This window comes from Lampris incognitus, chromosome 12, assembly GCF_029633865.1.
Source record: "Lampris incognitus isolate fLamInc1 chromosome 12, fLamInc1.hap2, whole genome shotgun sequence".
Classification (NCBI taxonomy): Eukaryota; Metazoa; Chordata; class Actinopteri; order Lampriformes; family Lampridae; genus Lampris; species Lampris incognitus.
Window position 1 is genome coordinate 260,873 of NC_079222.1, and position 26,467 is coordinate 287,339.

Below are 26,467 nucleotides of genomic sequence, written 5' to 3' on the forward strand. Positions count from 1 at the left end.
CTTTTCTCCCTGTACACGACATCCCTGGGTTCTGTTATTCGCTCGCATGACTTCTCTTACCATTGTTATTCCGATGACACCCAGCTGATCTTGTCCTTTCCTCCCTCTGACACACAAGTAGAGACACGCATTGCTGCGTGCTTGACTGACATCTCAGAGTGGATGGTGACACACCACCTGAAGCTCAATCTGGACAAGACAGAGCTGATGTTCCTCCAGGGGAAAGGTTGCCTGCACCGAGACCTGGCCATCACCATTGACAATACCGTGGTGACACCAACTCGGACTGTGAGGTATCTGGGTGTGATCCTGGACGACCAACTGTCATTTTCTGAAAACGTTGCATTATATACTCACTCCTGCAGATTTCGCCTCTATAACTTCAGGAGGATTCGTCCATTCCTCACTGACGAGATGGCACAGGTGCTCATCCAGGCTCTGGTCATCTCGCGGCTGGACTAGGGAGCCATACTAACCCATACTCAAAAGTGTTTATAGTTTAATTGCTTCCAAAAGCACAAAGACAAAATCTCCACTAAGCTTGATTAAGATATTTTACTGATGCGCTGAATTGAAACAAGAAAAAACAAAAATGACAAGGCCAAAATAATTAGCCCTCCCTGACTCACAAGTGACAACAACTTCTTATGGTAGTTCCTAACTAGGTTGGCACATGTCTCTTGAGGGATCTTAGCCCATTCTTCCATGGCAAATTGTTCCAGCTCATCCAAATTGCATGGTTTTCCAGCATGGACATTAACCTTGAGGTCCTGCCTTAGATTCTCAATAGGATTGAGATCTGGGCTCTGAGAGGGCCACTCCAGGACCTTGATTTTGGTGTCCTTCAAAAAGTTTTGGACCAACTTTGATGTATGCTTCGGGTCACTGTTTTGCTGGAAGACCCAGCAGCGACCTAAAGCTAGACTGGCAGCAGATTTCTTTACGTTGTCCTTCAAAATGTCAACATAATCTTCTTTCTTCATGGTCCCATGCACCCGAACAAGGTTCCCTGTGCCTGAAGCAGCAAAACAGTCCCACAGCATTATGCTCCCACTACCATGTTTAACTGTGGCGACTGTGTTTTCAGGGTTTAAGGCCTCTCCCTTCCTTCGCCAAACAAAAGCAACATCCATGTGCCCAAACACCTCAAGTTTAGTCTCATCAGACCAAAGGACAAACTTCCAAAACTCATGCCCATGCTTCAAATGCTCACAAGCAAACTTAATTCTGGCTTTGATGTGTCGCTGTGTGAGCAATGGAGTTTTTCTTGGATGATGACCTCGAAGCCCACCACAATGAAGAGCCCTCACAACAGTCTTCCTTGAAACATCAAGTCCAGAAGAGGTCAGTTCAGCAACAGTCATCTTGGCAGAGATCCGGGGATTGTTGCTGACATCTCTGACTAATTTCCTCACCAAAGTTTTTGAAATCTTGCACTTTCGACTGTGCCCAGGTTTGTTTCTAACAGAATTTGTCTCCTTGTGCTTTGCAATAATGCAACGCACAGCTGTTCTAGACACTGTGAAACTTTTGGAAATGACAGTATAGCCTCCCCTTAAGATGAGCATCCACTATCTTCTTTCTGAGTTTCAGACTGATTTCTTCTATTTTTGACATGATGAAATTACTTCTTACCAAGAATTTAAGAGTAGTCCCTCTCAATCAAGTGTTCAAGTGCCACTAGCCCTGTTCATTGGAGTCCCTTAAGTAAAGTTCAGTGCTGATTGGTTGCTCAGGTGTGGTTTGAAAGCAAAAAATCACATAAGGGCTAATAATGTTGACCACCTCAAATTTCATTACATTTGGTATAAAGCAAAACTCAAAATTTATTTTAAATTCCAAAATGTACCAAATAAGGGCCTTAACATTGATGAATCTTTTACTATGTAAAGTTTTATGAATGATGCAATCATTGGGCAGAATTTTAGGGAAATGTTCCATACTTAGGGGCTAATAATTTTGACCTTAGCTTTATAATATCGATAGGGATGGAGTATATAATATCGATATGGGTGGAGTATATAATATTGACAGGGATGGGGTATATAATATCGATAGGGATGGAGTATATAATATCAATAGGAGTGGAGTATATAATATTGACAGGGATGGCGCATATAATATCGATAGGGATGGAGTATATACAGTGCATCCGGAAAGTATTCACATCCCTTCACTTTCCCCACATTTTGTTATGTTACAGCCTTATTCCAAAATGGATTAAATTCCTTTTTTTTCATCAATCTACATACGATACCCCATAATGACAAAGCGAAAAAGGTTTTTCCAGAAGTTTTTGCAAATTTATTAAAAATAAAAAACTGAAATATTGCATGTAAATAAGTATTCACACCCTTTACTCAGTACTTGGTTGAGGCACCCTTGGCAGCGATTACAGCCTCAAGTCTTCTTGGATATGAAGCTACAAGCTTGGCACACCTATATTCGGGGTATTTCTCCCATTCTTCTCTGCAGATCCCCTCGAGCTCTGTAAGGTTAGATGGGGAGCGTCGCTGCACAGCTATTTTCAGGTCTTTCTAGAGATGTTCAATGGGGTTCAAGTCTGGGCTCTGGCTGGGCCACTCAAGGACATTCACAGACTTGTCCCGAAGCCGCTCCTTTGTTGTCTTGGCTGTGTGCTTAGGGTCGTTGTCGTGTTGAAAGGTAAACCTTCGCCCTAGTCTGAGGTCCTGAGTGCTCTGGAGCAGGTTTTCATCAAGGATCTCTCTGTACTTTGCTCCATTCATCTTTCCCTCGATCCTGACTAGTCTCCCAGTTCCTGCCGCTGACAAACATCCCCACAGCATGATGCGACCACCACCATGCTTCACTGTAGGGATGGTATTAGCAAGGTGATGAGAGGTGCCTGGTTTCCTCCAGACGTGACGTTTGGCATTCAGGCCAAAGAGATCAATCTTGGTTTCATCAGACCAGAGAATCTTGTTTCTCATGGTCCGATAGTCCTTTAGGTGCTTTCTGGCAAACTCCAAGCGGGCTATCATGTGCCTTTTACTGAGCAGAGGCTTCTGTCTGGCCACTCTACCATAAAGGCCTGATTGGTGGAGTGCTGCAGAGATGGTTGTCCTTCTGGAAGGTTCTCCCATCTCCACAGAGGAACGCTGGAGCTCTGTCAGAGTGACCATCGGGTTCTTGGTCACCTCCCTGACCAAGGCCCTTCTCCCCCGATTGCTCAGTTTGGCTGGGCAGCCAGCTCTAGGAAGAGTCCTGGTGGATCCAAACTTCTTCCATTTACGAATGATGGAGACCACTGTGCTCTTCGGGACCTTCAAAGCTGTAGAAGTGTTTTTGTACCCTTCCCCAGATCTGTGCCTCGATACAATACTGTCTCGGAGGTCCACAGACAATTCCTTTGACTTCATGGCTGGGTTTCTGCTCTGACATGCACTGTCAACAGTGGGACCTTATATAGACAGGTGTGTGCCTTTCCAAATCATGTCCCATCCATTGAATTTACTACAGATGGACTCCAATCAAGATGTAGAAACATCTCAAGGATGATCAGTGGAAACAGGATGAACCTGAGCTCTATTTTGAGTGTCATAGCAAAGGGTGTGAATACTTATGTACATGCAATATTTCAGTTTTTTATTTTTAATAAATTTGCAAATTCTACAAAACCTTTTTCACTTTATCATTATGGGGTATTGTGTGTAGATTGATGAGAAAAAAAGGAATTTAATCAATTTTGGAATAAGGCTGTAACATAACAAAACGTGGGAAAGTGAAGGGGTGTGAATACTTTCCGGATGCACTGTAATATCGATAGGGATGGGGTAAATGACATCAATAGAGATGGGATATCGATAGGGTTGGGGTATATAACATCAATATGGACGAGGTATCGATAAGGCTGGGGTATATAATATCGATAGGGCTGGGGTAAATAACATCAATAGGGATGAGGTATCGATAGGGCTGGGGTATATAGTATCGATAGGGATGACGTATATAACATGACAGGGATGGGGTATATAATATCAATAGGGATGGGGTATCGATAGGGATGGAGTATAAAATATCGATATGGGGGTATATAATATCGATAGGGATGGGGAATAATATCGATAGGCATGGGGTAATAACATCAATAGGGATGGGGTATCGATAAGCTTGGGTTATATAATATTGATAGGGATAGGGTAAATAACATCATTAGGGATGGAGTATATCATATCGATAGGGATAGGGTATATAATATCGATAGGCATGGGGTATTGATAGGGTTGGTGTATATAAAGTCAAAAGGGATGGAGAATATAATATCGATAGGGATGGAGTATATAATATTGACAAGGATGTGGTATATAATATCGATAGGGATGGAGAATATAATACCGATAGGGATGGAGTATATAATATTGACAGGGATGGAGTATATAATATCGATAGGGATGGAATATATAATGTCGATAGGGATGGAGTATATATTACTGATAGTGATGGAATATATAATATCGATAGGAATTGAATATATAATATCGATAGGGATGGAGTATATATTATTGATAGTGATGGCATATATAATATCGATAGGGATGGAATATATAATATCGATAGGGATGAAAAATATAATGTTGATAGGGATGGAAAATATAATGTTGATAGGGATGGAGAATATAATATTGATAGGGATTGAGTATATAACATCAATGGGATGGGGTATATAACATCATAGGAATGGCGTATCGACAGAGATGGCGTATATATATCGATAGTGATGGCGTATATAATATCGACAGGGCTGGAGTATATAATATCGATAGGGATGGAATATATAATATCGATAGGGATGTAGTATATATTATTGATCGTGATGGAATATATAATATCGATAGGGATTGAATATATAATATCGATAGGGATGGAGTATATATTATTGATAGTGATGGAGTATATAATATCGATATGGATGGAGTATATATTATTGATAGTGATGGCATATATAATATCGATAGGGATGGAATATATAATATCGATAGGGATGGGATATATAATTTCGGTAGGGATGGAAAATATAATGTTGATAGGGATGGAGTATATAATATTGATAGGGATGGCATATATATTATTGACAGGGATGGAGTATATATTATTGATAGTGATGGAATATATAATATCGATAGGGTTGGGGTAAATAATTCAATTCAATTCAATTCAATTTTATTTGTATAGCCCAATATCACAAATTACAAATTTGCCTCAGTGGGCTTAACAGCAACACAACATCTTGTCCTTAGACCCTCTCATCGGATAAGGAAAAACTCCCTAAAAAAACCCTTAACAGGGAGAAAAAATAGGAAGAAACCTCGGGGAGAGCAACAAATAACATCAATAGGGATGGGGTATCAGTAGGGCTGGGGTATATTATATTGATAGGGATGGGGTAAATAACATCAATAGTGATGGCATATATAATATCGGTAGGGATGGCATATATATTATTGACAGGGATGGAGTATATATCATTGATAGTGATGGCATATATAATATTGATAGGGTTGGGGTAAATAACATCAATAGGGATGGGGTATCAGTAGGGATGGCATATACGTATATTATTGATAGGGATGGAGTATATAAAATCGATAGGGATGGGGTATATAACATCAATAGGGATGGAATATATAATATCGATAGGGATGGTGTATATATTATTGATTGTCACAGTCCGGCCGAACTAGCCTGCAACATGGCGTGCATGTGCTGCTCCGTGCACTCCAGGCCAGGTTTTCCCTTCTGCCCTGTCTCCTGGTTGGAGACATGTGAAACAACCAACAATCAGCTCCTGCTCTACCACACCTGCTGCCACTCTCCTCGTCAGCCATGGCCTTTTAAGCCACGCCAGGAGCTACACTCCTTGCTAGATTGTTGCGTCGCTCGGAGGGAGATCTTGCTCATGCTTACTACTTTTGGACTCCTGATTTTTGACCCACGCCTGTCTCTGGATTGTGTTTCCGCCTATTGTCTTGGACACTTTGCTCTGCCCTGTCCCTTGTTGCCAATCTCTGCCTGTCTAGCCACGTGAGTCTGCCGGATCCCTGCCTGTACCTTTGCTGTGTTTCCATGCTCACCTGTGTACCGAACTCTGCCAGTTTTTGACCTTTTGGATATCTGCCGGATCCCTGCCTGTACCATTGCCAATGATTTTTGAGTTTGTCTTTTTACTACCTCATCGGTTCCTTAATTCCATGTTTGGCTTTTAAGTTATCTGCTCTCCTGATTAAAAACACCTAAACCTATTTTCTGTCCCTGAGTCTGCTTTTGGGTCCGCAGTCTTTACCCGGCCACACTGGCCCTGACACGACAGGGATATACAAAACCGGATTAAACAAGCATCATCCTCTTTTGGCAGACTTAGGAGAAGGGTCTTTCAAAACAAAGACCTCAACCTCCACACCAAAATATCTGTCTACTTGGCAGTTGTCATCACGACTCTCCTCTACAGCTGTGAGGCGTGGACCCTGTACAGCCCCCACCTCAGGATACTTGAGGCCTTCCACATCAGTTGCCTACAATGCATCCTGAGGATAAGCTGGCGTGACCGAGTGCCCCATACTCTGCAAGAGAACCTCCCCTTGAGGTCTGTAAAGGCGGTCTGATCCTCCGGGGTCCAGTCAAACTGGCGGAGGGTGGAGGTGAGGGCTGAGGGGGGCGCGGCGATGCGGCTGTAGTCCTTGATGAACTTCCTGTAGAAACCTGCAAAACCCAGGAAGCGTTGCAGCTCTGTCCGGTTCTGGGGTCTGGGCCACTCCAACACTGCCTCGACCTTCTTAGGGTCGGTCCGAATGCGCCCCGCCTCCACAATGTGACCAAGGAACTCCAGTGAGGGGGTGTGAAAAGCGCACTTCTCCGCCTTGACAAACAGGCGGTTCTCCAGAAGGCACTGCAACACCAGGCGAACGTGTTGGATGTGTTCGTTGAGAAAGCGGGAAAAAACTAGAATGTCGTCAAAATAAACCACCACAAAAACATTGATCATGTCCCGGAGCACGTCATTAACAAGGGTCTGGAAAACTGCAGGGGCGTTTGTGAGGCCGAAAGGCATAACTAAGTACTCGAAATGTCCCAGCGGCGTATTGAAAGCAGTCTTCCACTCGTCTCCTTCTCTGATGCGGACGAGATGGTAAGCACTGCGTAAATCAAGCTTGGTAAAAATGGTGGCAGCAGAGAGGGGTTCAAACGTGGGGTTCATGAGGGGTAATGGATAGCGGTTCTTAACCGTGATGTCATTAAGTTGTCTGTAATCAATACAGGGGTGGAGCGTGCCATCCTTCTTACCAACAAAGAAGAATCCGGCCGCCATGGGGGAGTCGGAGGGGCGAATGATCCCGGAGGCGAGTGGGTCGGTGATGTACTCCTGCATGGCCTTCTTCTCCGGAAGGGTGATGTTATACAGCCTCCCGGGTGGAGTGCGGGCACCAGGGAGGAGCTCAATAGTGCAGTCGTAGGGGCGGTGTGGAGGAAGAGAGAGCGCCTCGGTCTTGCTGAAGGCAGCCGCAACGTCACGATAAACCTCGGGCACGTTGGAGAGGTCTGGAGGAGGAGGCTCAGCCTTAGGAGCCCCAGGAGGATAGGAGGCGGAGCGGAGACAGTTTGCGTGGCACGCAACACTCCACCCGACGATCCGAGTGGAGGACCAGGCGATGTTGGGGTCATGCCTCTGCAACCAAGGCCTCCCGAGAACCAGTGGTGAGGAGGGAGCAGTGAACACAAGGAGGCGGATTGTCTCGACATGGTTGCCTGAGACAGTTAGCTTGAGAGGCTCAGTGGTGTGGGTGATGCGACAGAGAGCGCGTCCATCCAGCGAGCGGGTCTCAATAGGGGTCTCCAGCGGGGTGAGACTGATGCCAGCCTGCCGAGCTAGGGCCCCATCGATGAAACTCCCGTTGGCTCTAGAGTCGATAAAGTCGCCGATAGGCAGAGACTGCTGACCCCAGGCGAGAGACGCAGGGAATAAAGGAGATGGGGAAGGTTTGTTCTGGGGCAGTCATGCAGCTTACTAGTAGCCCCTCCCCTAGTAAGCTCGGCCTTTTGGGCGTGTGGTACAGTGTCCGGCCTGCCCACAGTACAAACGGAGCCGGCCTCGCATGCGCTGTTCGCGCTTAGCCCCGGTGAGGCGTGACCGAACCACCTCCATGGGCTCCACCCCAGGCTCAGGTGGTCATGGCGAGGGAGTGGGCGGAGCTGCTGGTGCTGGCTGGGGATTCCGGAGGGGGCGAGGTGACTGGGGGGTACCCCAGGGAGGGGTGAGGGACTGGCGCTGAGCTCGAGCGCGTTCGTCTCGCCTTGCCTGGAGGCGTTGGTCCATCTTCAGAGCCAGGTCGATTAACTCATTGCAGGTCGCCGGCCAGTCTCTAAAAAGTCCATCCTTGACCTCCTCGCTTAAGCCTCGCCTGTATGCACTCAGCAGGGCCTCGTCATTCCAACGGCACTCTGCGGCCAGGACTAGGAAATCGACGGTGTATTCGGCCACCGAACGAGAGCCCTGCTTGATGGTGTGGAGACGGGCGGTGGCGTCACAGCCACCAGTGGGGTGATCGAACACACTCGTGAATTCCCCGAAAAAGGCTGCATAATCAGAAGACAGGGAGGGTTTCTGGTCTAGGGCAGCCGTGGCCCATCTGAGTGCAGGAATGTAACTGACTGGAGGGTGTGTGTGCGTGCTGGTGATGCGCAAGTCCAGGAGTAGGGGTTCTGCGGGAGGCAGCGTGGGAGCACAAGGGAGGGGTCCGAGGAACACAAGGGACGCGAGGAAGACGGAGCCCGAGAAGCTCCGGGAGTTTGTACTGGATGGCCCAATCTGGCACTGACTGCACGTCAGCGCCCTCTCTTATAGCTGGCTGCAGACTGGCTTCAGGTGCGCTGATCTCCGATGAGCCTCTGGTGCGTGGCTGCGCTCTCAACGAGCGCTGATTGAACCCTGCCGGTAGACTCAGGCGGAGACGCGCCTTGCGTCTGGACCACAACAGATGTGGTATATAACATCAATAGGGATGGGTATCAATAGGGATGGGGTATATAATATCGATAGGAATGTGGTATATAATATCGATAGGGATGGAGCATATACTATTGACAGGGATGGGGTATATAATATCGATAGGGATATAGTATATAATATTGATAGGGATGTGGTATATAACATCAGTAGGAATGGGGTATCAATAGGGATGGGGTATATAATATCGATTGGGACGTGGTATATAACATCAATAGGGATGGGTATCAATAGGGATGTGGTATATAATATCGATAGGGATGTGGTATATAATATCGATATGGATGTGGTATATAATATCGATAGGGATGGGCTATATAATATCGATAGGGATGTGGTATATAACATCAATAGGGATGGGTATCGGTAGGGATGTGGCATATAATATCGATAGGGATGTGGTATATAATTGGAAGATGGCACGTGGAAAGTATTTACTGTCTCTGGATTTCATACATCCAAGTTAATCAATGCAAAGCGGTTCTGATAGTTTCCCTTCTTCACTCGTCAGGAAAATGACAATACACTGCGCCGTGGTGCGTGTAAAGGGTGTGAAAACAGCTGCTTTGATTGGCCAAGTGGAAACCCTCCACAACTCCATCTGCTTATAATGTAGTCATCCTCATCCAACCTCTTCATCACTCCGCCAGGGCTGCTCCGGTCTCCACATTACCAAATAGATATTTGGCACGCCCACGTGTTCCTGCACCTGTGTCTGCACCTGTGCCCACTTTCATGAAAACAGAGCCCTAAATTTAAAGCCCCAGAAAATCATAAAATCACATAAAAAATCTCCTTTAAGGGCTCAGAAACGGTAAACCCTTAAGATAACATAATACTAATAATACTAATACTACTACTACTACTACTACTACTACTACTACTAATAATAATAATAAGGTCCGTAGAAGTTCAACCCCTCCTCCACGTGGCACGGACAAGCCAACAATACAAGCAGCCGAAGGGGCTCTGACAATCAAACACAATGATGCACTTACGACTAACTAAATCACCACACCGCATCGGTCGTCACGCGGTCCCCAGTGAGGAACCAGGCTGGGATCCAAAAGTCTGCTCATGGAACAAACTCTACCCACCAAGTACTAGACTAGAGGAACACCACACCGAGGACACTCCTCACAGTGGCCTTCTATGTACAACAACAACTGAAAACGCAACAAAAAGAACAGGACAGAAATGGTCTAGGGAAGAGTATATAGAAGCCTTATATAGAAGCCACGGAAGCCTTCTACACCAGCGTTTCTCAAACCTCTCCTGGAGGACCACTTGTCCTGCATGTTTTAGATCTCTCCCTGCTCCAACACTGCTGATTCAAATGATCAACTCGTTATGAGCTCCCGAAGCTGCCTAATAACAAAACTGATCACTTAAATCAGCTGTGTCTGGAGCAGGGAGAGATCTAAAACATGCAGGACAAGAGGTCCTCCAAGAGAGGTTTGAGAAACGCTGTTCTACACTGCTTCACTAAACCCGACAGTAACATCAACGTCCAAAGCTGCCTACAACATCTGGCGAGAAAAACACCCCATGGACAGACTGGATGCCAACAAACTCTCCATTGCCAGGCGCAACATCATTAAAAACCAAAGACTAACAGACATGGAACTCGAAAACATACTAAAAAAGATCAGAGAGAGCATCCCCAACATGAACATCGAGCAGCTAAACATCAACAAACCAGACGAGAAAGCAGCAACTGTTGAAGAGGAAGAAGAACAAACAGAAACCACCATCACGGACCCCCAAGAAGTACAACACCAAGTAGAGGCAGTCCAGGAAGAATACAATGAGAAACAAGCAGAGATGACAGTAAGCATCCGGCAGAGACGGGAAACCCTAAAAAAATTCCTATCGAAGAACGACTAATCATAATAATAATAATAATTGAAATCCATTAAACATAGTTGGGATTGGCTGACTGAAATAAAGGCTGCCTACCTCTCCCGGATGTTGTGGTCCGTGATTGGCTGGGGTGGGATCCTCCAGGGGCAGGAGATCCGCCCACCAGGGAGGCGGTGGAAATCAAACTGGCAGCAGATGGAAGGGTCCGGACCACATGTGTGTGGTATGTCATAACTGTAGAATGGCATCATGTGACACATCATATCACTGCTGGAGGCAGGGTCTGCACACACAAATACACAAACCACGTCATCTCAATCATCTTATCAAGGTCAGTGCGTGGACGTGTGTTTGTATGTATGTGTATATCAGTATGTGTATTTGTGTGTAATTAAGGGTTCAAGTCCAAAGGGCTGAAACGCTGTTGATTTTGTGCTGATGTATTAGTGGTCCAAGCCGAGGGGACTGGGGGCCACACGTTGCAAAGCAGCGTGACTCCTAGTACCAGTGATGCTGGGAACCCTAGTGTAATAGCTCATATTTTAATTATTATTTTTATTATTATTATTATTACAAACCCCAATTCCAATGAAGTTGGGACGTTGTGTAAAACGTGAATAAAAACAGAATACAATGATTTGCAAATCCTTTTCCACCTATATTCAGTTGAATACATTACAAAGACAAGATATTTAATGTTCAAACTGATAAACTTTATTGTTTCTTGCAAATATTCACTCATTTTGAATTTGATGTCTGCAACACGTTTCAAAGAAGCTGGGACAGGGGCATGTTCAGCACTGTGTTACACCACCTTTCCTTTTAACAACACTCAATAAGCGTTTGGGAACTGAGGACACTACTTGTTGAAGCTTTGTAGGTGGAATTCTTTCCCATTCTTGCTGATGTACGACTTCAGTTGCTCAACAGTCCGGGGTCTCCGTTGTCGTATGTTGCGCTTCATAACGCGCCACCCATTTTCAATGGGAGACAGGTCTGGACTGCAGGCAGGTCTGGACTGCAGGCAGGCAGGCCAGTCCAGCACCCGCACTCTTTTACTACGAAGCCCCGCTGGTGGAACACGTGCAGAATGTGGCTTGGCATTGTCTTGCTGAAATAAGCAGGGACGTCCCTGAAAAAGACGTCGCTTGGATGGCAGCATATGTTGCTCCAAAACCTGTATGTACCTTTCAGCATTAATGGTGCCTTCACAGATGTGCAAGTTACCCATGATGCCATGGGCACTAACACACCCCCATACCATCACAGATGCTGGCTTTTGAACTTTGTGCTGAGAACAATCTGGATGGTCCTTTTCCTCTTTAGCCCGGAGGACACCACGTCCATGATGTCCAAAAACAATGTGAAATGTGGACTCGTCAGACCACAGAACACTTGTCCACTTTGCGTCAGTCCATCTCAGATGAGCTCGGCCCAGAGAAGCCGACCGCGTTTCTGGGTGGTGTTGATATATGGCTTTGGCTTTGCATGGTAGCGTTTTAACATGCCCCTGTCCCAGCTTCTTTGGAACGTGTTGCAGGCATCAAATTGAAAATGAGTGAATATTTGGAAAAAACAATACACTTTATCAGGTTGAACATTAAATATCTTGTCTTTGTAGTGTATTCAATTGAATATAGGTCGAAAAGGATTTGCAAATCATTGTGTTCTGTTTTTATTCACGTTTTACACAATGTCCCAACTTCACTGGAATTGGGGTTTGTATTTGTCACAACCCCTCTCCCTTGACACCTGCTCACTCCTCCTCCTCCTCCTTCACTCTGGCACACCTGTCCATGGTTTCAATCAACACACCTGCTGGCCATCAAGCAATCACCCTCACCTTTAAGAAGCCTCCACTGTGGACCAGTCTTCACTGGAACGTAGCCATTCATGGTTTGTTGCCTAAAGGTTATTGCACGTCCAGTTCCAGTCCCAGTCCCGGTCCTAACCTGCGTTCTCTGGTGTTCATAGTTTTTGCATTCATGCCTGCCTGTCGGATTTTTTGCTCTCTGCTCTTCAGGACTTCAGCCTGCCAGTCTTCCTGCCACTGAGCCAACTCCTGCTCTACTCCTGGGATCTGCCACTTCAATAAAGACTTGATTTGTTCCTTACCTGGTTGTCCCGTCTGCTTTTGGGTTTATCCAGATACGTGACAGTACGTTCCAGCCACTGTGGACCCAGCAGACCATTCCACCGCAGACCTGGCCACGGTCTGCCAGGCTGTAGCCAACCAGGAATCGGTCCTCAGCCAGCACAGCCAGGTGCTTTTTGCCAACTTCTACAGACGGTTCATCCGCAACTACAGCCGCGTTGCGGCCCCACTAACCGCTCTTACCTCCAACTCCAGACAGTTCCTGTGGACCCCTGTAGCAGAGGCAGCTTTCCAAGCCCTCAAGCACTGCTTAACCACAGCTCCTATCCTCATACAGCCAGACCCAACCAAGCAGTTCTTTGCGGAAGTGGACGCCTCTGAGATTGGGGTGGGGGCGGTCCTTTCTTAGCGCTCCAGTGAGGATGGCAAGACACACCCCTGTGCCTTCCTGTCTCACCGTCTCTCCCCAGCTGAAAGGAACTATGATGTGGGGAATCGTGAGCTCCTGGCAGTGAAATTGGCACTGGAGGAATGGCGACATTTTCTGGAGGGGTCTGAGCTTCCTTTTATAGTGTGGACTGACCATAAGAACCTGGAATACATCCAGTCAGCAAAGCGACTCACCGCGCGCCAAGCCAGGTGGGCGCTCTTTTTTGGTCGTTTTAATTTTTCTTTGACTTACTGACCTGGCTCCAGGAATGCCAAGCCCGATGCTCTGTCTCGTGTGCATGGGAAGGAGTCTGAGCCCAAGCTCCAATCTGACACCATCGTTCCCTCTACCTGTGTGGTTGCGGCTGTGGCTGTCACCTGGAACATTGAAAGGGAGGTCATGGCAGCAGAACAGACTCAGCCCGACCCAGGTAACGGTCCCCCTGGGCGCTTGTTTGTTCCTGATGCTGTTAAATCTAGTGTGTTGCAGTGGGCTCACTCTTCCAAACTTACTTGCCATCTTGGAGTAACCCGTAACCTAGCCTTCCTCCGCAGGCGGTTCTGGTGGCCTTCCATGACGGAGGATACTGGGTTTTTTGTTTCTGCCTGTCCTGTTTGTGCCCAGAATAAGCCCTCCACTCGGGCCAGTGTCGGTCTGCTGCGCCCCCTGCCTGTTCCACGCCGTCCCTGGTCGCATCTGTCCTTGGATTTCGTCTCTGGTCTGCCCGCCTCCGACGGTAACACCGTTGTACTGACTGTTGTTGATCGCTTCAGTAAATTTGTTCATTTTTGCCCTTGTCTAAACTGCCTTCGGCCCGAGAGACTGCGGATCTGCTGGTCAGGGAGGTTTTCCGGGTCCACGGTCTTCCCCGTGATATAGTGTCTGACCGTGGCCCCCAGTTCACTTCTGCTGTCTGGAAGGCTTTCTGCTCTGCCATCGGTGCCACCGTCAGCCTGTCATCGGGGTTCCATCCTCAGACCAACGGCCAGGCCGAGAGGGCCAACCAGGCATTGGAGACTGTTCTCCGCTGTCTGGTGTCTGCCAACCCATCCTCTTGGTCCTCACAACTTCCCTGGGTAGAATATGCCTATAACACCTTGCTATCGTCTGCTACTGGGTTGTCCCCTTTTCAGTGCCTTTACGGCTATCAGCCTCCCCATTTTCCTTCTCAGGAGGAGGACATTTCGGTTCCGTCTGTCCAGGCCCATGTCCGTCGGTGCCGTCGGACCTGGCGGCGAGCCCGTGCTGCACTGCTCAGGGCTTTCGGCCGTTACCAGCGCTTGGCTGATCGTCATCGCACCCCTGCTCCGGACTACTCCCCCGGTGACCAGGTATGGCTCTCTACCAAGGATCTACCCTTGAAATCGGACGCTAAGAAACTGTCACCCAGATATATTGGTCCCGTTTCCATTGTCAAAGTCATTAACCCCTCTGTGGTCCGTCTGAAACTGCCCCGCACTCTCCGGGTTCATCTTTCCTTCCATGTGTCCTGCCTCAAACCTGTCTCTACCAGCCCTCTAGTTCCTCCGGCCCCCCCCCCCGACCCCACGTCGATCATCCTGCTTACACTGTTCGTCGTCTGCTGGACTCTCGTCGCCGTGGTCGCGGCCTGCAGTATCTCGTTGACTGGGAGGGATATGGCCCGGAGGAAAGGTGTTGGGTACCTCGTCGCCTTGTCCTGGACGCGAACCTCGTCCGGCACTTCCACAGGACGCGCCCTGACAGGCCTGGTGGGTCGCCCGGTGGCGCCCCTCGGAGGGGGGGGGTACTGTCACAACCCCTCTCCCTTGACACCTGCTCACTCCTCCTCCTCCTCCTTCACTCTGGCACACCTGTCCATGGTTTCAATCAACACACCTGCTGTCCATCAAGCAATCACCCTCACCTTTAAGAAGCCTCCACTGTGGACCAGTCTTCACTGGAACGTAGCCATGCATGGTTTGTTGCCTAAAGGTTATTGCACGTCCAGTCCCAGTCCCAGTCCCAGTCCTAGCCTGCATTCTCTGGTGTTCATAGTTTTTGCATTCTTGCCTGCTTGTCGGATTTTTTGCTCTCTGCTCTTCAGGACTTCAGCCTGCCAGTCTCCCTGCCACTGAGCCAACTCCTGCTCTACTCCTGGGATCTGCCACTTCAATAAAGACTTGATTTTTTCCTTACCTGGTTGTCCCGTCTGCTTTTGGGTTTTTCCAGATACGTGACAGTATTATACAAATGTCCTTTACCGTCATGCCATAATACAACATTCCTTGAGTCTAGGGTTAGAATGCAGTAGAAGTCTACTTGATGGGTAGTGCCTTTCTTAGGATATGAGATGTTCCAAGTAGTGCCATCTTCTGTACTTCTTGTATTCTGATGTTACCCGGCGGGATCCGTTGGGTGTATTTCTCCATCCCTTTTTTTACAAGTCCCGGGGCTCCCATCACTACTGGTATTGTTGTGGTTTTTACAAGTCCCAGGGCTCCTATCACTACTGGTATTGTTGTGGTTTTTACAAGTCCCAGTGCTCCTGTTACTACTGGTATTGTTGTGGTTTTTACAAGTCCCAGGGCTCCTGTCACTACTGGTATTGTTGTGTTTTTTACAAGTCCCAGGGCGCCTATCACTACTGGTATTGTTGTGGTTTTTACAAGTCCCAGTGCTCCTGTTACTACTGGTATTGTTGTGGTTTTTACAAGTCCCAGGGCTCCTGTCACTACTGGTATTGTTGTGTTTTTTACAAGTCCCAGGGCGCCTATCACTACTGGTATTGTTGTGGTTTTTACAAGTCCCAGGGCTCCTATCGCTACTGGTATTGTTGTGGGTTTTACAAGTCCCAGGGCTCACATCACTACTGGTATTGTTGTGGTTTTTACAAGTCCCAGGGCTCCTGTCACTACTGGTCTTGTTGTGGTTTTTACAAGTCCCAGGGCTCCTGTCACTACTGGTATTGTTGTGGTTTTTACAAGTCCCAGGGCTCCTGTCACTACTGGTCTTGTTGTGGTTTTTACAAGTCCCAGGGCTCCTGTCAATACTGGTATTGTTGTGGTTTTCATTCCCCACATTCGTTCAGCCTGGATTTCGAGGTCTTTATATTTGGACAGTTTTTCAGTTACTTTTACTGAGGTGCTCCTTTCAGTCGGGATGGACATGTCGATGAGTAGGCAGCTTTTTACTTTTTTGTTCTTGATGATGATGTCTGGTCTGTTGGGCTTCATCTCAGGATCTGTCTGTACTGGCATGTCCCATAAGATTGTGATGTAGTCTTTCGCTGTTACTGTTTGGGGCTCGTGCTCGTACCGTTTGTCTTTTGTGTTGATGTTGAATTCTTTGCAGATGTCCCAGTGCAGGTATGTGGCGGCCTTGTTGTGTCTTTGTAGGTGTTCAGTTTTGGCCAGCTCAGGGCACCCTGCCACCACATGGTCAATGGTTTCCTGGAATTGACCACATATCCTGCACGCTGGGTCTGTGCCATCTTGGAGTATTTTTCTCCGGTAGTGACTGGTCTTGATGGTCTGGTCTTGGGCAGCGATGATAAAGCCCTCTGTTTGGGATTTCAGTCCAGCTGTTTTGAGCCATAGGCTGGTCATATGTTAGCCTACATCTTTTCTCACCTTCCCTTTTTGGGTATTGCCCGTGCATTTGTTTCCCTTCCCATTTTTGTTTCATTTGTTCTTGGGCGTGATGCTTTGCTTTTTGTTGGAGTTTTCGGGCGTGAATGGTTGGAGCTTCATCTTCAGGTTGTGGTGTTTCAGGGAGGTGGTGCTCTCTTCTGAACATTACTGCTTGGTTAGCTACGGAGTACTTTTTGTTTTGTTTTTCATGCTCTCTAGCAATCATGAGAAGGGGGTCATTTCTGGTGTTAAGGTAAGTATCTAGGCCTATTGTTGTTGTTTTGTAGGCAGTTTCTAGTTGGATTAGACACCTGCCACCCTCGGTTCTGGGGAGGTACAATCTATCCACATCTGATTTGGGGTGGTGCATCCTCTTTAAGGTGAGTATTTGTCTTGTTTTTCTGTCTAGTTTCCTGATCTCTTCTAGTTTCCAGTTGGCGATGTTGGAGCTGTAAGTTATGACTGGTGTAGCCAGGGTGTTGATGGCTTCCATTCGGATGGATTCATTGAGCTGGGATTTTGTTACCATTCATATTCTTCGGTAGTACTCCTTTCTGATCTTTCCTTTCATTTTGGCATGGTGTATCCCGTCCCCTTCATTCACTCCCAGATATTTGTGTGGGCCTTCTTGTTCTAGGTCTTGGATGGTGGTGTCTAGGTCAGTGTGGATGTTTTTGGTGGTGGTAAGTTTTCCTTTTTTGAATGTAGCTTTGGCACATTTGTCTATTCTGAACTTCATTTTGATGTTGTCACTGAAGCCTTTTCTGATGGTCAAAAGGCCAGTTTGTTCTTGGTCATTCTTGGTAAAGGTTTTCAGGTCATCCATGTAGACTAGATGGTTAATAGTGCATGAACCTGTAATATAACCATAGCTGGTGTTGTTCAGGAGGGAGGATAGTGGAGTTAGAGCTATGCAGAAGAGGAGAGGAGAAAGAGAGTCGCCTTGAAATATGTCGCTATTGATGCTGAGCTGCCTTGAATGTAGCGTCCCGTCTGTGTATTTTAAAACAAGGCTTGTTTTCCACTGGTCCATATTTGCTGTTAGGAACTGGATAAGGATTGGTGATATTTTGTAGATGTCAAGACATTTTAGTATCCAGTCATGGGGTACAGACACCATTATTATTATTATTATTATTATTATTACTATTGTTGTTGTTGTTGTTGTTGTTGTGATTAACAACGGACCAGCTCGTTACCCTTGCCGAAGTGCTGAGGGGGACATGGGAGTTTGACCAGCCAGTCCACATTGTTTTGTGTTTTGTGGACTTGGAGAAGGCTTATACAAGGCTTATACAAGGCTTATACAAGGACCGGATGGCTATGAGCCATCCGGTCCTTGTATAACCAAAGTCAGCGCTGTGTCCGCATTCTCGCCACAAAGTCGAACACGTGTTCGGTGGGTGTCAGACGCCAACAAGATTGTCCCTTGTCTCCGGTTCTGTTTGTGATATTCATGGACAGGATCTCAAGGCGTCGCCAAGGTGAGGAATGTGCCCGTCTTGGGAACCTCAGAACTGCATCTCTGCTCTTCGCAGATGATGTGGTTTTGTTGGCGTCATCAGAACGTGAACTCCAGCATGCACTGGGGCGGTTTGCAGCTGAGTGTGAAATGGCCGGGATGACAGTCAGCACCTCCAAGTCTGAGGCCATGGTTTTCTACTGGAAAATGGTGGATTGCTCCCTCCGGGTTGGGGATGAGTTGCTGCCTCAGGTGAAGGGGTTCAAGTATCTCGAGGTCTTGTTCACGAGTGAGGGTAGGATGGAGAGGTAGATTGACAGGCAGATTGGTGAACAATCAACAGAAATGCAGACGTTGTACCGGACCGTTATGGCGAAGAAGGAGCTAAGCCAGAAGTCGAAGCTCTCAATTTACCAGTCACTCTTCCTTCCACCTCTCACCTATTGTCATGAGCTTTGGGTAGTGACCAAAAGGGTGAGATCGCGGATACAAGCAGCTGAAATGAGTTTCCTCCGTAGGGTGTCTGGGCTCAGCCTTAGAGATAGGGTGAGGAGCTCGGACATCCGGAGGGAGCTGGGAGTAGAGCCGCTGCTCCTTTACGTCAAAAGGAGCCAGTTGAGGTGGTTCAGGCATCTGATTAGGATGCATCCTGGGCGCCTTCCTTTGGAAGTTTATCAGGCACGGCCAACTGGCAGGGGACCCCGCGGTAGACCCAGAACTCGCTGGAGGGACTACATGTCCAATCTGGCCTGGGAACGCCTTGGGATCCCCCAGGAGGAGCTGGAGGGTGTTGCTGGGGAGAGGGACGTCTGGAGTGCCCTACTTAGCTTGCTGCCACCGCGACCCGACCCTGGAGAAGCGGCTGATGGCGAATGAATGAACGAATGAATGAATGAATGAATGAACAAATTAATATATTATTATTATTATTATTATTATTATTATTATTATTATTATTATTATTATTATTATTATCATTCCTTCGGTAAATGTGGTACTTGAGCATACACCATAACATTTGTACACATGAACATTTCAGGAATAGAATGGTGCATACGTCAGATACAAAAAATGACAAATGTCCACCACCATCTGGTGCTATAATCATTTTAAGCACATTTTTGCCAGTAACTCCCGCATTCTACATCCCACATCCAAATCTTAAATGCACGCGTCCCCTGAATTGAGCTGAATCTCAAGATAAGGGCACGCCCATGTGAAACCTAACTTTACATCATGGGGGTCCATACATTGTAGGTGAAATGTTTCTTGAAAATTGAACTCACAGCAAGGAGGAGTATGAAAATTAGGTTTTACATATTTCACAATTTTGCAAAAACAAAATTGATGACGGAAACGGGCGATGCCTATGCCTCGAGATTCAGCTCAATTCAAGGAACGTGTGTATACACACTAAGAGCAGTTCGAAAAAGTATCTCGAAGATGTTTGAATCACTTCATCTGGACACAAAATTTATTGACAGATACGTTTCATCATCACTTTAGTCTCACCTGACTGCAGGTGTCCCCACCCTTATAAACAATACAGTGGCATAATGACCCAAACCAACGACCAGTTTCATATGCACTTATGGGTGTGACCATTAACTAGACTTACAATGGCCATGTGTACTGTTCACAGAGGATTGGGGTATGTTACAGTCACAGCATTGTAAGATGGTGACAGATGTACTCTTACCCCCCCCCCCCAACCCCACTCTCGGTTAAGGGACTGCCCTTCACATAGATGGCCTCTTTGACGCCCCGTTCAATCCAGCATTCCTCCCTATCAAGGATGTACACATCCTCATCCTTAAAAGAGTGGCCACTGTTCTGTAGATGGTGTAGACTGTGGAGTCCTGGTCTGTAGATGGTGTAGACTGTGGAGTCCTGGTCTGTAGATGGTGTAGACTGTGGAGTCCTGGCCTGTAGATGGTGTAGACTGTGGAGTCCTGGTCTGAAGTTGGTGTAGACTGTGGAGATCTGGCCTGTAGATGGTGTAGACTGTGGAGTCCTGGTCTGTAGATGATGTAGACTGTGGAGTCCTGGTCTGAAGTTGGTGTAGACTGTGGCGTCCTGGCCTGTAGATGGTGTAGACTGTGGAGTCCTGGTCTGTAGATGGTGTAGAATGTGGAGTCCTGGCCTGTAGATGATGTAGACTGTGGAGTCTTGGTCTGACGTGTTAGCTCTCCTGTGTTGTGCCATCCTGTTGGCCAGTGTCTGTTTAGTTTCCCCAGTGTACAAGTCACGGCAATTCTCCTGGTACTTAACAGCTACACTATATTGCTGTTTATGCCAGGGTGGATCCTTGGGATGGACCAACTTCGTGCTCTGTTTTGGGGTTTGAAACCAGCTGAGATATGGTGTTTGAAAAATACTTGTCTCAACTGTTCTGACCCTCCCGCCAGATACAGAATCACCACTGGTTTACGCTTAGACAGCTGTTATCTTTCTCATCTCTTCGATCAGCTGGTGCACTGTTTGGGCGTCTTCCTGGCTTTGACAAACGCCCAGTTAGGATAACCACACTTAACCAGGGCCTGTTTAATGTGGGATTTCTCCCCTTTCCTGGCTGCTGTGTTGGTGGGGACATTGTCAGCTCAGTGGTCCAGCGTCCTGATGACTCCTAGTTTTGTGCTCCAGTGGATGATGAGAGTCAAACCTTAAGTACTGATCAGTATGTGTGGGTTTACGATAAACATCAACAATCACATGTCCCCCATCACCAACTATGATTTCACATTGTAAGAAGAAGACTAAGCTGTCATGTTCCACATCCTCCCTGGTGAACGTGATGTGGTGTCCACAGAGTTAATGTGGTCGGTGAAACGTGGTACGTCCTGAGATTTAATATTTACCCAGGTGTCGTCCACATATTTGAAAACCTGGCTAGGTGGTGTCCCTGGATAGGACATCAGATCTGCTTTTCCGTTCCTCCATGTACGAGTTGGCCACTACAGGTGAGACTGGGGAACCCATATTACACCCATGCCTCTACCTATAGTACTGCCCCCTGTATGTGAAGTATGTGGACTGAAGACACAACTTCGGTACATCTGTCACCATCTTGCAATGCTGTGATTTCAACCATTCCCAAATCCCCTGTGAATAGCATACATGGCCATTGAAAAGTCACGGCAGTTTGCATATTAAAACCGATCGTTGTTTTCATTCTTTATGCCACTGTATTGTTTATACGGGTGGGGATGCCTGCAGTAAGTTGAGACTGAAAAGGTCACAAGGTTTCTCTCAATAAACATATCCAGAACAACTGATTCAACTTTCTTTGATTTTCTTACCTGGATTATTACAATTTCAGTGTTGGAGACTACAGTCTCCAATATAAGCTCCTCCTCCTGCACCCTAGACATCATTCCCACTAAACTACTCAAGGAGGTATTTTCCATTATTAGCAACGCTGTTCTTCAAATTCTTAATGATTCTGTGGCCTCCCGTTCTTTTCCAGACAGATTTAAGCATACCATCATTCAGCCATTGCTGAAGAAACTTAATTTAGACCCCCGGTCTCTAAATAACTACAGCCCAATCTCCAAATTGTCTGCTTATCTAAGGTTCTGGAGAGAGTATTTTTTTCGCAGTTGATTTCTTTTATGAACACTAATACTGTTTTTAACATTTTCCAGTCTGGTTTTAGAGCACTTCATAGTACTGAGACAGCTCTAGTTAAGGTCAATAATGATCTACTGCTGAATGCAGACAGAGGTGACTGCTCAATTTTAGTTCTTTCGGACTTAAGTGCTGCCTTTGACATGGTTGATCACAACATCCTCCTACGTCACTTAGAGACTTGGGTTGGCATCAAGGGCTCGGCTCTTAACTTATTACACTCTTACTTCACCAAAAGGACTTTTTCTGTTGTTCTGGGTAACTCTACCTCCTCAGTGGCTCTGTTGAGTTGTGGTGTCCCTCAAGGCTCAGTTCTTGGCCTCCTTCTCTTCTCTATGTACATGCTGCCCCTTGGCCAGGTCATTCAAAATCACCATGTGCTCTACCATTTTTATGCTGTCGACACTCAGTTATACATGCCACTAAAACCCACTGATCCTACCGCTCTGACAAATGTCATAGCTTGACTCACTGACATGAAATCCTGGATGTTCAAAATTTTCTTAAGTTTAATAATGATAAGTCTGAGGTCATTCTGTTCAGTCCCGAGAATTCTATCAGTCCATTTGCTACTAATCCTGGTGGTCTGTCAGGTAGACTTAAACAGGCTGCTGAATCTTGGGGTGATATTCAATGCTAACCTCAGTTTTCACAATCAAATCAAATATGTTGTTCAGTCATGCTTTTTCCAACTCAAGCTAATCTCCAAAATTTGGTCCTTTTTATCAATTGCCAATTTGTACACATTTTATTCTGGTATCAGCAAGGGCCCCCTCCACTGTCTGCAGTTGGTACAATATGCCGCTGCCCGGCTCATTACAGGGACAAGGAGGCATGACCATATCACTCCCGTGCTTGCCTCCCTACACCGACTCCGTTATATTTCGAATTGATGTGAAAATGTTACTGCTCACTTTTAAGGCTTTAAGTGGTATTGCTCCTTCATGCATTTGTGATTTATTGACTTGGTATGTCCCCCCACGACTATTAAGGTCTGCAGATGGAGCCCTGCTGGTTGTTCCCAGGTCTCGGTTGGTTACAAAGGGTGACTGGGCTTTTGCTGTTAGAGCCCCCACAGTAGGGACCTCTCTTCCTGCTGAGCTAAGACGAACTAAGTGTCTAGCTTCCTTTAACTCTCATCTTAAAACTTTTCTTTTTATTAAAGCTTTTACAAATGTTTAATATTTGTTTTTATTTGTACAGTTTTTATTTTTTACTCTTATTTGATCTTACTCTTATTTCTGCCTTGTCTGGTTTTATCAGTTTTTTTTGGGGTTTTTTTGTGAAGCACTTTGTAACATTGTCTTAGAAAGGTGCTATATAAATAAAATTATTGTTATTATAATTATTATTGAACATAAAGTCATCACAAACAAATATTATTAGATGATAGATAGATAGATAGATAGATAGATAGATAGATAGATAGATAGATAGATAGATAGATAGATAGATAGATAGATAGATAGATAGATAGATAGATAGATAGATAGATAGATAGATAGATAGATAGATAGATAGATAGATAGATAGATAGACAGACAGGCAGGCAGGCAGGCAGGCAGGCAGACAGACAGACAGACATAAAGACAGACACATAGACACGCAGAAAGATTCTCACCCCAGTTTTGCCTCCAGTAAAATTCCAGTGTCTTTTTGGTGGCAAACTGTTTCTTCACGGCATAGTGTACGCGCTGGATAAGCATTGAGGCAAGCCCCGCTCGCTTCAGGAAATATGCCATGGAGGGGGAGTGGCCAAAGGGGTCCACTGCCCAACCGGAGGTGGGCTTGACACCTGTTGGAAAAAAATGGCAAAAATTAAAATTCTGAGCTCAAATCATGATTGTTAGCTTCTCAGTGTACCACTTTTGCTACCTGTTAGTGAGGGCTCAGATAATGCTACCTGTTAGTGAGGCTCAGCTAATGCTACCTGTTGGTGAGGCACAGCTAATGCTACCTGTTAGTAAGGCTCAGCTGATGCTACCTTTAGCGAGGCACAGCTAATGCTACCTGTTAGTGAGGCTCAGCTAATGCTACCTGTTGGTGAGGCACAGCTAATGCTACCTGTTAGTGAGGCTCAGCTAATGCAAGCCATGGCCATAACAATGGAAAAATATTCTTCTGAAGTTCTCTTACTTGTAAATGAAAGACCGAAACTTGAAAAGAGTAATTCGAAAATGTGACCCTTTATACCAGTATCTGTAGAAAATTTTGCTTACTCCAACTTCTGCTAAACTGATCTAAGGCAAGAAAAAAAAATGAAATGAAGCTGAGCGACAGTTAGCTAAACAAAGCTAAATTGAGCTAAAGTAAACTAAGGTAAATGAAGCCGGACTAAACCAAACTCAGGGTAGGTAAGCTCCACTAAACTAAACTATGTGGAAGTAAAACTATATGAACTAAGCAAAGGTAAGCTAAGACTTGGTATATACCAAGTCCAGTTGCACTTGTTAAAACTCCTTTGGAGAAATTAGTTTAGTTTAGCTTACCATATGTTAAGCTAAACTAAAGTAAAGTAAAGTAAACTAAATTAGTTTTGTTTAGCTCAACATATGTTAAGCTAAAGTAAAGTAAAATAGACTAAGTGAAGTAAAGTAAACTAAATTAGTTAAGCTAAAGTAAAATAAAGTAAACGAAATTAGTTTTGTTTAGCTTGCCATATGTTAAGCTAAATTAAATTAAAGTAAACTAAATTAGTTTTGTTTAGCTTACCATATGTTAAGCTAAAGTAAAGTAAACTAGATAAAACTAAGCTATTACATTAAATTACAGTCATTTAGTCGATGTTTTTATCCAAAGTGACTTACAATATGGGCATTTAACGTAGGAGATCAGGAGAACTACTGGTTATCAGAGGTCATAAGCACATCTAAACAAGCATCTAAGAGCAAAACCAGTGTTAAAGTAAAAGCCCAAGAAAGATGTTTTTTTTTTAAATGAGTGAATACAATAAGTGCTAAGAACAAGTAACAGGGTAGTAGTTCTTGAAGAGGTGAGTTTTCACCCTGCACCGAAAGATGGGCAGCGACTCCGCTGTCCTGACATCAGTGGAGAGTTCAGTCCACCACTGCAGGGCCAGGACAGAACAGAGCCGTGACCGGGTCGATCGGCAGCAGGGGCCTCTGAGCGACGTGGCAACCAGGCGTCCCGAGGCAGCAGAGCAAAGTGTTCGGGGGGGAGGGGGGGATGTAGGACTTGACCATGGCCTGGAGATAGAAAGGAGCTGTTCCTTTCACTGCACTGTAGGCTAGCACCAGAGACTTAAACTGGATGCGAGCAGCTACTGGGATCCAGTGTAGGGACATGAGAAGGGGAGGTGTGTGGGAGAACTTAGGGCGGTTGAACACCAGACGAGCTGCAGCTTTCTGAACAAGCTCCAGAGGTCTGATGGCTCACGACGGGGCGCCAGCAAGGAGGGAGTTGCCTTAGTCCAGCCGGGAAATGACCACAGCCTGGATGAGCACCTGTGCCATCTCGTCAGTGAGGAATGGGCGAATCCTCCTTATGTTATAGAGGAGAAATCTGCAGGAGCGAGCAACTGATGCAACGTTTGCAGCAAATGACAGTTGGTCGTCCAGGATCACAACCAGATTCCTCACAGTCCGAGTTGGCGTCACCACGGTGTTGTCAATGGTGATTGCCAGGTCTCAGTGTGGGCAAACTTTCCCCGGGAGGAACATCAGCTCTGTCTTGTCTAGATTGAGCTTCGGGTGGTGTGTCGTCATCCTATCCGAGATGTCAGTCAAGCACACAGCAATGCGTGTCTCTACTTGTGTGTCAGAGGGAGGAAAGGACAAGATCAGCTGGGTGTCATCGGCATAACAATGGTAAGAGAAGTCATGCGCGCGAATAACAGAACCCAGGGTTGTCGTGTACAGGGAGAAAAGGAGAGGACCCAGAACCGAACCCTGTAGAACGCCTGTAGTCAGTCTGCGAGGCTCCGACACAGATCCCCTCCATGTCATCTGGTAGGAGCGACCCGTCAGGTAGGTTGCAAACATTGAGAGTGCAGAGCCTGTGACACCCAGCCCCTGGAGGGTAGAGAGGAGGATCTGGTAGTTCACTGTGTCGAACACAGCTGACAGGTCCAGGAGTATCAGGACAGAGGAGAGAGAGTTTGCTCTCGCAGAGTGCAGCGATTCTGTCACTGCAAGGAGGGCCGTCTCTGTTGAGTGACCCACCCTGAACCCAGACTGGTTGGGGTCCACGAGGTTGTTCTGGTGGAGGTAAAAAGAAAGTTGGTTAAAGACAGCACGTTCGAAAGTTTTGGATAGAAAGGGTAGAAGGGAAACCGGTCTGTAGTTTTTGATATCAGAGGGGTTAAGTGATGGTTTCCTGAGAAGGGGGGTGACTCTAGCAGTCTTGAAGGCAGATGGAAAGC

General features: G+C 46.3%; 1 protein-coding gene across 3 annotated transcripts in view; it reads right to left on the reverse strand.

Moving 5' to 3' along the window:
- man2a1 (mannosidase, alpha, class 2A, member 1) overlaps window positions 1–26,467 on the reverse strand; it is a 197,357-nt gene that overhangs the window by 116,627 nt on the left and 54,263 nt on the right. For all 3 annotated transcript variants that reach the window (XM_056290632.1, XM_056290633.1, XM_056290631.1), the window contains 2 exons: window positions 23,708–23,881; window positions 10,979–11,165 (listed from right to left, as the gene is read on the reverse strand). In XM_056290632.1, the coding sequence (XP_056146607.1) occupies window positions 10,979–11,165; window positions 23,708–23,881 (361 nt within the window). The remainder of the gene's footprint in view (window positions 1–10,978; window positions 11,166–23,707; window positions 23,882–26,467) is intronic.